At 30.8% G+C, this 15,860-nt stretch overlaps 1 protein-coding gene across 1 annotated transcript; it reads left to right on the top strand.

Moving 5' to 3' along the window:
* Positions 1-4,302: 4,302 nt before the first annotated feature.
* On the top strand, positions 4,303-15,556 carry LOC145325167 (sodium- and chloride-dependent glycine transporter 2-like). Its single transcript, XM_080168029.1, has 24 exons — positions 4,303-4,415; positions 4,709-4,751; positions 5,324-5,402; positions 5,707-5,816; positions 6,225-6,333; positions 6,720-6,779; positions 7,366-7,498; positions 7,945-8,002; positions 8,721-8,787; positions 9,296-9,358; positions 9,780-9,817; positions 10,495-10,619; positions 10,772-10,826; positions 11,120-11,178; positions 11,588-11,647; positions 12,150-12,267; positions 12,782-12,848; positions 13,051-13,173; positions 13,378-13,411; positions 13,555-13,660; positions 14,103-14,156; positions 14,527-14,659; positions 15,054-15,140; positions 15,285-15,556. Exons 1-24 carry the CDS (start codon positions 4,306-4,308, stop codon positions 15,344-15,346), a joined length of 1,953 nt encoding a protein of 650 aa, XP_080024155.1. The 5' UTR covers positions 4,303-4,305; the 3' UTR covers positions 15,347-15,556.
* Positions 15,557-15,860: the final 304 nt, after the last annotated feature.

Here is a 15,860-nt window from a genome sequence, read left to right as displayed (position 1 = left end):
AACTTAGTTATAAAAGTAAAAAAAATAGCCTAAAACCATCTCAGGGCCTATACAAAACTTCCCTCTAAAGGAGAACCATATCGGTTCAGTGTTTAGCGAGATCCTTCGCTACGATCAAAAAAAGCTTAGTACTTTATATAATAGGATAATTTTGGCTTTTAAATTGCAAAACTGGCAAATCAGAGGCGACAGCAGTTACTTCTAATTATTTTTAGTCAATCTTACATATCCTAAATTCTGTGATATTTGTACATTCTTTGTAAATATGCAACTAGAATTTAACTCTAAATTGTGCACGTAGATATATACGCTTGACACAATTTGATAGATGGATAGAATGGAAAGTTTTGTTCTTATGATTTAGTTGTTGAACTTATTTTACAAACTAGTGGCTTTACCTATAGCATTTTGTGATAGGCAGAAAAAATGTCCAAATACTTGAATTAAAAAAAAAGTCAAAAACAAAACCAGGACGTCTAAGCTTTTTATTTTGAGGGGAATAAAATGAGAATTTCTAAATGTTCGAGGGGGTTATCTAATGTATTTTCTAAAAATTTATAAATGCATAAAATGTGGGGTTTCAATGGTTTTATGGGGGTAATCTAATGTATATATTAATTTTAGGGGGTCAAAATGAGGGGTTTTAAAGTTTTATCCCCACCCTAGGACGTCAATGACTGGACGTATTTCAAGGTTCAATAAAATGGGTAATCAAATCAAAGAGATCTTTATAGACACACAAAAACCCTTACTATAGTAATCTATTGGCTTCTACTCTAAGTTTCTAAGGTCTACTTTTTTACTAAACTACTTTATATAATTTCTTGTCCCATCTCTGTATCCCTTAGTTTAGAACCATTGTATGGTAAAGAATAGAGGAATGTTTATTGGATGTTTGAAATTGTAAAGGATTCTGTATTATTGTTGTACACACACTCTAACTATTTTATTTGTACAAATATAACCCTAATAACGTATGTCACAAGTTTTTTTTTCTTTTTGAAAAAAATATGGTCTTAAAGGTTAACTTTTCTATGGTATATTGTTATATTTCTTTTCCGAATTTGTTCATTTATATGAAAAATTTGTGTTTTATTACACTATTCGACTTAAAAAGTTAATAATATTTTCTTGGAAAACACAATATTACATCTTGATTGTTACTATCCAGCTCTAAATAAATATTAAAAGATAATTAATACATATTACTTGTTTCTAAGAGATGGATATGGCAATGTCGCACATAATTCTTAGCTGTCTTATTAGGGAAATATACATCATAACTATGTTAAAATTAATTACCTCTTCTATATATTGCAGAAACAGTTTTAATTCTAATATTTTGAACTAACCAATCAAAATTTAATAAAATTACTTTTTAAGGTAAAAAATCAGAGAACGAGTAAATAAGGTCCAATGCAAAAATCTACACAACATTCTTTTAATTTATAAATTCCTACCACCAAAGAAGTATTTATCCCTCAAGAATTGGACAACGATTAATTCACCATTATTTGTCTTATCCTTTTATCCCTGCAGACAATTGCAACATGTTTTATTTCCGAGGCTGCAATTTACCAGTTTGACGCTTGACCTAAAGTTAACTTTAAAGCTAATTTACAATAAAAGATAAGTCTATTTTTACTCATAACTTTACTGTGCCAACAGAAATAAAACAGCTAAGGGAACCACGTTTCCTTATTTCTTTGGTCGAGAAGCAACAAGTCTCTTTCCAATAAAACTTTTCTGTTTCGTCTTTCTTCCACATCCATCTCTTTCTCTCTCTCACCCCTCCTTCCTTTAAACCAATCTCTCTTCTTAACGTCTTGTTGTGTTTTTCTTCCAATCTTCTTAGTGCTAAAAGAGAATATCATATCACTGGAGGTTTATTATGACAAGGAGCAAATTAAGAATAGAGCTAAACTGTTTTAGAGTTAGCATAATTTGTGTGTTTTAGACATTAGTAAAGCATTATATAAAAATGTTGAAACTGAAATTATGTTGTTTGTCTCTGGGAGAATTATAACATCCAATAGCGTGGGAGTATATGCAGGCTATTACAATACATACATAGATACTACTCCTTACTCCTGTATATGTATATAGAGATACTCCTATAAGCTCCTTGTATCTGGGAGAATTATAACACCCAATAGCATTGGAGTATATGTAGGCTATTACAATACATACATATAGAACTAATCCTTACTCCCACTCTTATATATGAATAAAGAGATACTTCTATTTAGCTCCTTGTCTCTGGGAGAATTATAACACCCATTAGCGTGGGAGTATATGTAGGCTATTACAATACATACATACATAGATACTACTCCTTACTCCCACTCCTGTATATGTATATAGAGATACTCCTATTTAGCTCCTTGTCTCTGGGAGAATTATAACACCCATTAGCGTGGGAGTATATGTAGGCTACTACAATACATACATAGATACAACTCCTTACGCTATACCCTAATACAATCAAGACAATACAGCTCAAAAAGAAATTTCAAGGGTTAATGAGAGAGTACAATTAACGCCAATTTATACTCATACCCAAATGTTTATAGCTTAAAAACTTTGGGCTCTTATATTAAATCTTAATTGGGTTATAAAAACCATTAAAAACATTTAATTTACATTAAAAGGTCATTTTTATTGTAATTGGAGGTATACATCAACATCTTGTCTATTGTCTTATCCCTGAATAGTAAATATGCCTTTTAAGGTCAATAAATGGTGTACAAGATATATTGAAATTCTACCTTAACAATTTTTGGATCTTCTTATATTAACATAAAAATGTCTTGGTTGTATTACAGAGTACCGTGTCCTCTTTACACCCACTCCCGTCCATTACACATAGAGATATACTCCTCCCGTCGCAAATAATTCACATCAATACAACTTCTCTCTCTCCTTCTTCTTAACAATATGTGTTAGTTGTTGGTTTCACTTTCATATACTTTATTAAATATCCTACAGTCTTTAATATTTGGATTGGTTATTAATTCTTACAATAATGTGCTTGACATTTAACTTCATATTTATCAAGAAAACATTCAATGTTATTTTTAATTAAATTAATTAAATGCTTAATATGTTAGTATGACATAATTTATTATTTATACAATTACATTAGACTAATGTCAACTAGTCATCTCTTTATAATGGGTTTTTGTTATAATATTTCCAGAATAATTCTAATATTCACGGAATTTCCATTTCCTTATTATTGCCCATAGAGTTGCTTAGCTGCGGCTGAGGGTGACGAAAGCTGGCTGCGGCTGAGGGCAGCTTAGTTAAAATTTTATGGCTGCCCAGGTTTCTCGAATTCATGTGGTTATTAGCAGCTGCTCCATTTAGCTGTGTTAATGGTCATTACAGTGGTTACAGCTGGCGGATGAGTCTTATTTGTTGGCTAGTTAGCTGCGCGGATGATGGTTGCTGTTGTATCATAACCACATTAATTTGAAAATAAAAAAGATGTAACTGTAACAGACAAAAAGACAGAATTAATTTACGTTGGCTATAGAGCAGTTATCTCCTATATAAAATAACTTTCTCTTTGGGTAACTTAAATATTTCAAATTTTAACAAAAATTTCATCATCTTTGCAATGTTTCTGAAAGGAATGCAAAACAAATTGAATAGACACGGTTCTAGTTTATTTGAAAGTATTGTTTTTGCAACTTTGCAGTAAGTTATTCTTAAACATAATTGATTAGTTATAGTTTCTATTACAGCTTTAAAACTTTTGTAAAAGTACAGTTAAATATTTGTATTTATAGTGAAAAGGTAGAAATTACTTTTTATCCTATAAAAATAGTAGGATGTCTCTGTAGGATTGTGTGTCTGTCTGTTTGCCGTGAATGATTTCGGCTGAACCTGTATGGCTCTTCATAACAGTGTAGCTTCTTATATATCTATAGAATTTATCATTTGTGTGTGATCTTAGAATCTATGTGTGAAATTAATTAGCGGCTTTACCCCCAGCATCTAGTGGCTCTGTATTCATAACGGTAAGGGTCGAAAAGCAGAAAAATAGCATAAAACCATCAAAGTTCATGTATCTAAAATAAATATCTTAAAAATCCCTCAGGGCTTATGTTAATCGTCCCTGAAATGGAGAACTTAAACGGTCCAGTATTTATCGAAATCCTTAGCAATAGACAAAAAACCTTTACTGCTTTATAACCTAGGATTGTTCTTTTTAGACATCACAATACCTAATAAGAAGGTGAGATATAGAATAATGGGGTAATTATAGATTTTGCCAAAGTATTTTATTTTCAGAAAGATATGGGGAAAGAATCAATCGATGAAAGTGAACCTTTAAAAAAGCGTGACACAGCTAAAGCTCCGACTACCATTGAAATTAATGGTGTACCAATTGAAGAGACTGCTTTTGGGTAAAAACTTTCGGATTTGTTGTTACATTTAACTCGCAGCTATCAAAAATAAGCTAAAGTTAAGGTTATTTGTAGGCCTTCTAACTCCGCTTCAAATTATGTGCGGACATGATATGTACGTTCATTCGTTTAGCAGCTAGCAGCCCTTGTTAAAAAAAAACAAAAAAAAAACGATAGCAACATTTTATCGTGAATTGCACTAGATCCTTATCTAGACAGAAGGTGGATGATTACATAATACTTTATTGGACAAATAAATATAAAATAAACTTATATAATATTTATACTTATAGAAAACTAGTGGAGAGAAAGTTAGAAAAAGACAATATTGAACAGGTTATATTTCTGCACTAAATAATTTATGGCTCAAAATATCTCATTCATGGTAAACTTTTTAGAATCTTTTAAAATAAAAATCTCTAAATTATATAACGGAAAAAAATAACCTTACACCTTATGGTTTGATATATTTTAGGTAGGTATTGTACACTTTTATATATGTAATTAAGCGAAAAACAAAATCTTTAAACCTTACAGGATTATACGAAAAAGTATACTCATATATATTAACATTGAAAGTTATCAAACAACTTTCTCTGAAGGCGTCAGCCCCTTACCCCCCTTTTATTTTCAAATAAATTAAAACTAGGGACGAGGAGATATTTTCTTCATTATGCCTAACCCAAGCGGAAGGGCAGTTTCCATTCAAGACCTATACATGCGTTATTCTAACCCTGCTGGACTACCCTATATCCAATATAACCTAACCTAAGGTAAAACACTACCTCACCCCCCCTCACCCCCCCTCCTTATTTTCAATTTATTTCAAAATAGGTTTTTTTGCTCGACTAGGCACTGCTGCAAAATTTAAGCAAAAATACTGACTTTAAGTCGTTTATTTTTTACAGGGACAAGATGAAGACAGAGGCAAATGGGAGAACTCGTTAGATTTTCTCATTTCTTGTCTTGGTTACGCCGTAGGCTTAGGTATCTATTATTAATTAACTATGATTAATCTTTCATTATGACATCAAATAACATAAAGTAGTAAGGTTTTTTCTTTGTCTAAAGCCAAAAAATTGCTGGTCTGAATACGTTGTACTTTTCAGTTATTCTTTATAAATACCATGAGTTGGTTTTAAGCTATTTTCTGACCTCTACTGCCCTCTCTTAGATGCTAGGAGCAAAGCAACTAGTACCATTACGTAAAGTAGTAAGGTTTTTTGTCTATAACTGAACCAATTAAGATCTCTAATTTAAGGAAGCTTCTCATGATAAATATTTTTTGTAGGTAATATATGGAGATTTCCATACCTGTGTTTTAAACACGGTGGAGGTACCTTTCTGCTACCTTACTTTATTATGCTTCTCTTTGCTGGTCTACCTGTATTCTACTTAGAGGTATTTGTTGTTGTAGTGGCTAGCTACTCTATAACTGTATAATCTCTAATGTCTATAACACGCGGCATAAGCAGTATTAGTCACATGTCATTGTCATATAAAATTACTTAGTTTGTTACAACTATGTCAGGCACGTGACATCCATTTAAAGAGTAGGGGGAAATGCCATAACCCATAAACAGGGGCAACTCGTTCCCATGCACAATTAGGACTTCAAAACAAAGATATTACAATCAAAGGATTGGTTATCAGTTAGGGGATCAAATATCCGTTTGGTGATTGGACGCATTAAACAATTCTGAAACCTAAGTCGGACTAGAACCCGAAGCGAATCCTCCAGTCTCCAACAAACTTTGAACGGCTCATGTGACTAAAAGTTACGTTATCTTACTATTTTTTCTGTTTCAGGTTACACTTGGACAATATTCTGGTGTGGGACCTGTCAATATATTCAACAGGTTGACCCCTGTAGCTGGGGGCCTGGGCATAGCTGTTGTTGGGGTCAGCTTATTCTTAGGTAAACTTGTTACATTAGAAATAAAACATCTAGTGACAATATTTTAATCTAAACAAGAAGTTAACCAAATCAAAATGACCTTATAAATATACTTTTCATGTGTGACCTTGATTTTGTTATTCTATTATATAAATTAGTAAGATATTTTTTTAAATTTTTCTATTAAGTTCCTTGTAATCAATTAATCATCATTCTCTATTGAAGGCATAAAAATTGGTTTTAGACTATTTTATTTCTAAATTAGAGTTTTGTGATGGCTTAAAGCTATTTTACAACCCCCAAATTGCCCTTATTAAAATAAGACCTGAGTTATATTTATTTCGAAATTTCAATAAATCCCTGTAGGAGTTTGATTAAAAATTATTTACTCTTTTTATTTATTTTAGCATTTTTCTACAATGTCGTTGTTAGTTGGTCTATCTGGTATCTTATAGCAACGTTTACAGGTAAATTCATATGTAAAATGATATCAATGATTCTATTTTATCAAGTAATTTAAATATTTGAAAGTCAGATATTCAAACAATAAGTTTTAATTATAATGATGAGTTTTAGATTTACTTTAGATTCTTCAAAGTACGCACAAAATGATTATTAAAAAAATTGTTCATTTAAAAATTAATAAATCAGGGAATTAAAGGGATAAGACAATGGAGGGTAAAAAGATGTCCTCGGGAAGACAAAAAACAAAATTACGAATCAGCTTATATTGCCTCTTTAAAATGACGTCATACAATACAAATGAACAATTATAGGCCAGTATACATTTTAATTGACCAATGGTAAAATGTATACTGTCCTGTCATTGGTCATTTGTATTGTATGACGACATTTTTTTGAGGCACTTTAAGCTGCTGCAAAATTACCCAAAGAAGATCTTCTTTGAAATTACCCCTTCTGTAGATTAAATCTTTTGGTTGAAAGGTTTGGACACTGCTAGTTTAAACCAACCAATAAGATTCACAAATTTTGGGGACCAGTTTAATTAAGAGTCAAATGTCCCATGTCTGATATGCTGTAATAAAAATTCAGGTATGGAGTGGGAGAAGTGTAATCACTGGTGGAACACTGCATCCTGTTGGTCCAAGAAACAGAGCCTGGAATGCGAGGACCAAGGATTATTTCTTATCAATGGAATATGCCAAAAGCTAGAGAAAATATGCAGGTCAATAAATGTTTATAACACAACCAAGAATGCAGGAATAGGACACCAGACGAAAAGTTAATATTTTATCAAAAAAGAATAATTAGATCATAGAAAGAAAACAAAGTAGCGGATTATAGGAGTAGCTTTTAATAGTTTATTTTAGGTTAGGTTAAGTAAATGTTAGTGATTGCCCCACAAGGTTAGGAAGTTTGTCCCAAAGGGTTAGAGAACCACGCAGGGGCTAGAATAGGAGAAAGGCTACTGTGAAAATACGACGAAACTATTTTTTTAAGGCTACCAAATGCAGTAATGGGTTATTTGTTTATAAATTTTGAAAAATATAAAAAAAAAGATAGATGCTTAATATAATACAAATCCGACTGTACAACTACAGAAGATTAAACTATATTTTTTTATGTTAAGTCAGCAATTGTAATGAATTAATTGTATTTTTTTTTGTTTAGTGAATCAGATTTATCAGTAGATTTGCTGGACCATTCTTGCTACAATGGATCTGATAAGGTTTAAGATTTTATATGGTGCTTTCCCCACAAGTGGCCGGTTGAGCACAAATAGCCCAACTTATGTATGATATTATTGAAAATAAAGGGGGGTGGGGGTTCTAAGCATAACTTATGCGGGACCTATACCTGCGGTGAACTAAGTCATTGGGGTTACCAAGTAACCAAACGAAAAATACCCAACCCCCTAAAATTTCAATTTAATTTATTATAAGGGGGGGATATGTGCTCAAGAGGTTGCTTTCTGTGAAAGTGCCTTTGCATAGTTGCATAGTTTACTATGCATTCTATTTCATTTCTATTACTTATCGGATCTTTTTCGATAGTGCCTTAAAGTTAAATATTAAAATATTTTAGATAAGGGCAGCTTTTTCATTAATAGTGAAGTGTCAGTTGTAGATTATATTTTTTTTACTTGTGGTTATGACCACAGTAATTTTAGTTTCTTGACCAAAACATGGCCGCCGACTATTGAACATAGTTATTAAATAGGAATCTAAAAAAGTGATTTGAAAAATTATAACATTTATGTAACGTTCTGAATAGAAATTGTTAGTGTCAGATGAATATTTTACTTTAAGAAGTACACGAAAATATTTCATGAATGAATAAAACAAATATATAGAATAGCAATATAGAAATAGAGTGAGTAAATATTTGATCATTTCATCAAACTTTTTGACACCATTGAGCTTTGAAGTATAAATTTTAAATTTTAGATAAGTCCATATGATGGGATTAATAAAACTTCCTCAGTTGAAGAATATTTTATCAGATACGTACAAGGTAAGAACAAACTTATTGACCGTTTAAGAATCACAGCTACTCTCTAACTAGGGTGATTTCGCATCTTGTCAGTCTGTCCAAGATGAAGAAAGATCACACTTGTCTTAAGATTACTTTGGAGATGGGTGTCTCACCCAGTGGAGGAAAAGTTTAAAAACCTTGACAGTATCAATAAGTATATTCCCTGAAAAAAAAACAACCTAATGGCTCAGTAGTTTAAGGGAGATCTCACAGGCAGAGTTTAAGACATCGTTCTACTTTGTATATAAGATATTGTGATATTCATTAAGATGATTAATCAATAAATTAGTTTTTTTTTGGAAAATGCAATATAACAACCATGAAAAATAGAATGGACCAAATGTTATATATTTTTATTTAGGATAGCATAGTAGTATTTGAGGGTTTTCTAAGACATACAGAACTCTAATATCTGTACAAGGAAGCCCTAATTCCTATGCTAGCCTAAGAAATGTTATGGAATTTGACTTAATATATTTTATTACAGGAAACAGGGGACATGATTGGTATAACTTTGGATATCCAAGAATAGAATCTATTTTCTGTTTAGGTATATTCTTTAATTTGTGTTTAATATGAAGCAACAGCCGTAAAAATGATAAAAATTGCAAATCTTAGTAGCTGTAAACATTTTTTTTTTATAATTTTGTTACATCTAAAATGCCTTTCTTTAATATTTGAAAACATTCTTTGGTTGCAGCCTAAACGCTCTTTTTAAAGTTGTACAGTCGAAGCCGTGTTACTATATTGAATTTGCCGAGCTTTGTATTTTTTTTAACTAATTGGTGAAGCAATTACTTACTGCACCCAACCCCTAGCCCCCCTGGAATTGGTCTTTATCTTGTAATAATAAACTAACCGTGCTAACCAAATTCATCTTAACCTAACCTGTTTAAAGTAGCGTTATAATGCAATTCCACTTCTATTCTAAAAAATATAAACACTTCAGGTATATTTTGTTTTAATTGTAGGATTGGCATGGAGCCTTGTAGCTATTTGTTTAGTTAAGGTAATTTGTATTATATTTAGAATGTACTGCATACTATATATGAATAGTATATAATATGTTCCCTAAAATCTCAATAGCTGCGAGTATGATTAAGTTTTGCTTTTATAGATCACTGTCATAAATTATACCAATGGGTTTAAGCTAAATATATGAGTTAAGACTAGCATCTGCTTAAAAAATTACATTCCCAACCACAAGTCTACTAATGTATGAGGTTAGCTCATAAGGAAAATCTCTATTGGTTAGCTAAACTACTCTTTTAAGAAACAAACTTTTCTAATAAAAAGATACACACGCAAGAAATTGATAAAACATTGGAAACATTATTTGTTTATGTTTTTGATTAATTAATCAAATATATAACACATTTACAATTTTTCCTTATGCATAAAGAACAATAATTGTTAATTACATTTTCTTGTAAATGTTGTATTTTATGAATAGCTCAATATTTTTTGTGTGCTATAGAAAATCTATTAATCTAAATGGTATAGGTAAGATTCCCCCCCCCCCTCTTTTTTTAAACTTGTTTTTCAAGAAGCTTCAACTATGGAGTGGGGGATCTTTATAATAGCACCTGAAGGGTGGGGCTTTTGGATGATTCACAGTCAATAAGATGGATCTTGTCTTAAGTTGTTTTAAAATGTGTGAAAGCATTAAATGAAATTGTTCTTTAGGGAATAAAATCTAGTGGAAAGATTGTATATTTTACCTCTCTGTTTCCCTACCTGGTTCTGATACTGTTGGCAGCCAGAGGATTCACTCTACCTGGAGCTTTAGATGGAATTAAATTATTTCTCAGGTGAATTCTAGGATTTCTTAACAATTTTGTATTTATTTCAATTAATACAAACCCAAAAAGGTTCATATGAAAGAATTATAGAATCAAAGTATACTATTTACTACAAATTGCTTTTACATTTTATCATAAAATTAACTAAAACACTATTTTAGCCCTGATTGGTCAAGATTAACAGATTTCAATGTTTGGACAGATGCGGCTACTCAAGTAAGAATATTTTGTGTTTTTCCTCAAAGTGTTTTCGTACACTAACATATCCCCATATTTTAAAAATAAATTGCTACCCATTATGACTTAACCTAACCAGACATTGAACTTTGTATATTGAAAAAGCATTCTTTTGCGCAAGAAAACTATTTTACAGAAAATAAATATTTATTCATTTTTCTTACTTTTAGATATGAAACATTTTCATTATAATGAGATGAATCCCAAAAGTTATTGAAACATTTTCATCAAATACTTTGCTAAATTCTACAAAAAAAAATTAATTGTTTCAGGTGATATTTTCACTGGGACCTGCTTGTGGATGTGTAATAACTCTTTCTTCATATAACAGGTTTACATATTTTATATAGTTAAATCTATTATATATTTTGTATTATTTAAAACTTAAATCACCTTTTTGTCTTTTTTTTATTCAGCACAAAAGTTAACTATTCAAAAATGTAATTTTAATTATGGGAAATTTTATCTTCTATTGAAATTTTCTTGTATCCCTGTTAAAACCAGGAAGGGAGGGGACATTGGGCTGTTTATAACACTAGTCCCCAAAGATAAAGTTTTTAATTTTCGTTTTCTAACTTTGGGGACTTGCCTTTAATTTTGATTGGTTTGTTCATTAAGTTGAGTTTCCAAACGATTCAACAACTAATTGTAATAATTGTAATCTGCAGAAGATGTACATCAACCTATATGGCTTATTCCTTTAGATCCCTTGTTAAAATGAATTCTACTTTAACCTCTAGTTTTCATCGCGACAGTCACAAGGATTCCGTCTTAATTGCTCTCTGTAACTCATTTACAAGGTAAATAACTTTAATTCTATTTTTGTTAGTAGGCAAGCTATTCTATAACTCGCTTTGTCTTTCTAATTTCATTAACTACTGATTTACATATAAGGGGCGGAAAAGTTTTTTTCTTAATGCCTTACCCAGCGGGAGGCTTTAACCCTTCTAGGCTACCCTGTTCAAAAAATAACCTTTCCTAACCTGACCAAGAGTAAATAACAAGCACAAGAAAAACAACCCTATCCCATTTTTCAATTTATTTCAAAAAAGGAGGGGGGGGGGAGGTTCTGTTCACAGATAGGTATTTGGAGGGAAACCACCTAACATTGGAGTAAAACAATAGAGAGAGAAAGGGTTAAATAACTGTATCTCCCCATCGCATCAACCTTGTGCAACCTTTCTATTGGGTCATTGAAAATCAACCAATGGTATTTCTTATATTAACACAGCTAAGTAGCAGAAAATAATTTAGAAGTATAGGTATACTATAGATCTGTTCGCCTAACATTTTATTCTTTAGTATATTTTCTGGTCTGGTGGTGTTCTCCATCCTTGGATTCATGGCACACGAGGCAGGCACACAGGTTGAAGAAGTTGTACAGGAAGGACCTGGTCTGGCATTCATAGTTTATCCAGAGGTACACAGTACACACAATATTTAACACAGTTTGACAGCCGCGCGTCAGCCCCGTGCAAGCCTCAGTTAAATCTTCATATGAAAACTATGATAATTCAGCTGGATGCCTAAATTTTTTCCTAAACAGACAATCTATCTTTTCAATTTTTTTTGCACACAAGAGGGTTTAAACACAATTAACTAAGAACTTTGTTCGCCTGCATGAGTGAAGATTAAGTACGTACCCTTAGAATCTTTACCCTACCCCCCCCCCCCCAAAAAAAAACATGAGGCTAAATTGATTCTAATAGTCATCCTATGGTCAGTCAATTATTATGCTTTTTTTTCTCTGGATTTAATCACTTTTGAACCATAAAATAATATCTACAAATGTTTTATAAAAAAATTCATTGAAAACTTATCACAAGATTTTTCACCTAAAGTCAAGCTATTTTACATCTAAAATAAACTGGGGTAAACACATTTAATTACTTAAGAAAGAAATGCTAGAATTATAATAACTACCCTTATCGTAGGTGGTATCACTAATGCCAGGATCTCAAATATGGGCTGCACTATTCTTCCTTATGCTTATATCTTTAGGTAAAAATAAATAGATACATTTTAAAACTAGTTGTACCCAACTTCACATAGGAAGATCTTACTCTTAAATATGCAAGATGAAAGGTAGTAACTTTCTAAATATAATGATTTATAATTTGAGAAAATCCTTGTAGATAAAATGTGTACCTATATTTGTGAATGTAATGTTAACTTTTTAATCAATAATTTTAATCTATCGCAGCTCTGGGATCAATATTTGGAGCATTTGAGACTGTAATGACTGCTTTGTGTGACCACTGGCCAAATCTGAGAACTAAGAAACCTCAAACTGTTTGCTGCACGGCTTTGATCATGTTTGTTCTCGGTAAGTTAAACTGTTTTATTTAATGTTTATATTTTTGATTAACATTACTGGAAACCCTCCCCCCCCAAAAAAAAACATACTAAGGGGGGGGGGGGAGAGTGTACATCACTAGATGGTTAAAAGTGGCACCTAATATCTTTGGAGAATGTAAAAAATAGAATGGTGATTTGAAGAAAAAAAACTAATGTTCTTATTTCTATTCAGGACTTCCTTTTACTTGTAATGGTGGAATTCACATGTAAGTTTATTTTAATATCTATATTATTTATATGTGTTTTAAATAAGTTGAAATGCTGGTCAACATTTTAAAGAAATAATAATTAAATTATTACACATAATGCTTACTAAATCATTATTTTAAAATCCCATCATGTAATTCAGGTTCAATCTTTTTAATTCTTCTGCCCCATCCTGGAACCTGTTGCTATTTGCTTTCCTGGAGGTTGTACTAGTTTCCTGGGTATATGGAATTGATAATTTTATGCAGGTAAAGTAATATGTTGACTTTTTATTAGAATAAATTGTACATAAAATACATAAATATTTGATAAAATATAAATCACTCAGGATAAGCTGAAAATAATGTAGATATTTAATATACAAAATTACTATTGACTTGTAGACAAGATTATTTTCTCCTATTCAGCCTCATTTCAAGTTCAATTTTATCTGGAAGTAAAAACTCTCTTGAATTTTTAATTCTTGCCGCACAGGCTGACACCAAACATTTATTCAAGTACAGAGCAATTTTTTTAGGACTTTAACAAAGCATTTAAATTAAGGTCGGGAAAACTGTTTGACTGTAAAGAGTAAAAATAATAAACCCATCAATATACTTTAAAAAATACACTCCAGACTTAGGCCTTAGCCCCTAAATTGCTGGGGCAGCAATTAATTCATAAAATGTGATCTAATGATAACTTTTTTAGAATATTGAGGAGATGGGAATAAAGATGAATGCTCCAGTCAGAATTTATTGGAAGGTAAATATTTTATAACAGTGATTTACGCTTTATATCCCAAAGATTGTTTTGTAACAGCAATATTTTATCTTAAAAAAACTCTAAAGAAGTTTATTATAACATTGTATCAAATGCTTTTCTAAAATCAAAAAGAATTGTATTACATCTTTTTTTTGGGTTAACTTTTCAAAAACAACTATTTTTCCAAACTCGGACAACATCTCATGGAAAACAAAAAAAAACGTATTTAAAACTTAAAACCTATCATTTAAAGAAAACCATGCTGTAAAATTGTTCAAATAGCCTATGTGTTGCTTTTTGCTTCTTATTACATTTTTTTTGTACCTCTTGTTTTACATTGTTTTCTTGAAAGCAATTTATTATTTTTTAGATATGTTGGAAGTACACAACCCCAGGTGTACTAAGTGTACTGCTTGTACTGTCCTGGGTCACATTTGGCCAGATTGGTTATGAGGGGGTACCCTATCCTGTTTGGGTTCAGATTCTTGGATACATGATTACAGGTCAGCTAACTTTCATTTTTTTGCATCAAACTATTAATAAAGTCATATATCAATTCCGCTCAACATTTACTTTAATGCAAAATGTTTTAAATAGAAAGACATTTCATAGAACCTACCACCAGTTTTATAGATCAGCTAATTCATAAGGAGGTTAATGAAGAAATGTCCAATTAAAAAAGCAAATAATATTGTAGTTTATCAATGATTTACATATAACCACTTAAAATTACTTTAAATTGAAGGCACTGTCTTTTTTTAAAATTTTAGAATATGCATTATAAACAATACTACTAATAACTTGATATATAAAGTAAAAAAAATGATATCTCGATCATCAGTGTTTTTGGTTTCAAAATGCTTATTTAATTATGGAATCGAATGTCTTTATTTTCAGGATCAACAATAATTGCTTTACCACTGGTGGCTTCCTTTAGAATTAAAGATCTGTTTAGTGAGTCCAGTCCTACTGTTGATACTTTAGGTAGTTTATATTTTTTTATGGAAATATAACATTAACCATGATCAGTTAAGCTTTAATTAGTTTAGATTTTTATAAAATTTCTAGTTAAAGAATTACCTAGTGATTTTAAAGTTGAGAAAAATACTATCTTTGTTTGTTTTTCAGTGAAGCCTACAGCACAGTGGGGACCAAGTAAGGAAGGATCTGTTTTAAGTTTAGTACCCTAAGAAAATACTAGGATTTAATTATTTTGGAGGATTCTTACTGCATTTTATGAACATAAAAATACATGAAAAATTAGCTTGTGCTTTTTAAGCCTTAATTGTATTGAAATTTGAATTTTTTATTCTCTACTATGTGTATTTTTGTAACTGTTACCTATTTATCATTTGTTTATACTGTTGATAACGTGAAATAAAACATATCATTTAAAAAGTTTTTGTTTTAGAGTAGCTCTTTTAGTATCCTTCATAATATCAATATTATTAACCCCTTCGACATGTTTCACTGTATTAATTTAATTAGAAAATGTACGGAAATCTTTTTAAATATCTATTATTCTTACAGAAGATTTGTAATTTGTAATATTCTTTAGAATTTAGAATTTTACTTTTATTCTTTTCAGAGGTTTTGTGATTTTAAATCGTAATTGTGTTATTACTTTAATATGTTGAAGTTTATGTCTAATTGATTAAACTTTAATAATCAAATATTCATTATATGGTACAAATGAAAGACTAA

This window comes from Acartia tonsa, chromosome 7, assembly GCF_053477335.1.
Source record: "Acartia tonsa isolate MP-2025a chromosome 7, ASM5347733v1, whole genome shotgun sequence".
NCBI lineage: Eukaryota > Metazoa > Arthropoda > Copepoda > Calanoida > Acartiidae > Acartia > Acartia tonsa.
This window is presented reverse-complemented; position numbering and strand designations above follow the sequence as displayed.

What these genes read in the sequence shown, in the direction of transcription:
- LOC145325167 (XM_080168029.1), top strand. Translation starts at nt 4,306, where the DNA reads ATGGGGAAAGAATCAATCGATGAAAGTGAACCTTTAAAAAAGCGTGAC. An exon ending in ATTGAAGAGACTGCTTTTGG is followed by an intron (nt 4,416 to 4,708) that starts GTAAAAACTTTC and finishes TTATACTTATAG; the next exon opens with AAAACTAGTGGAGAGAAAGT. An exon ending in TAGCTATTTGTTTAGTTAAG is followed by an intron (nt 9,818 to 10,494) that starts GTAATTTGTATT and finishes ATTGTTCTTTAG; the next exon opens with GGAATAAAATCTAGTGGAAA.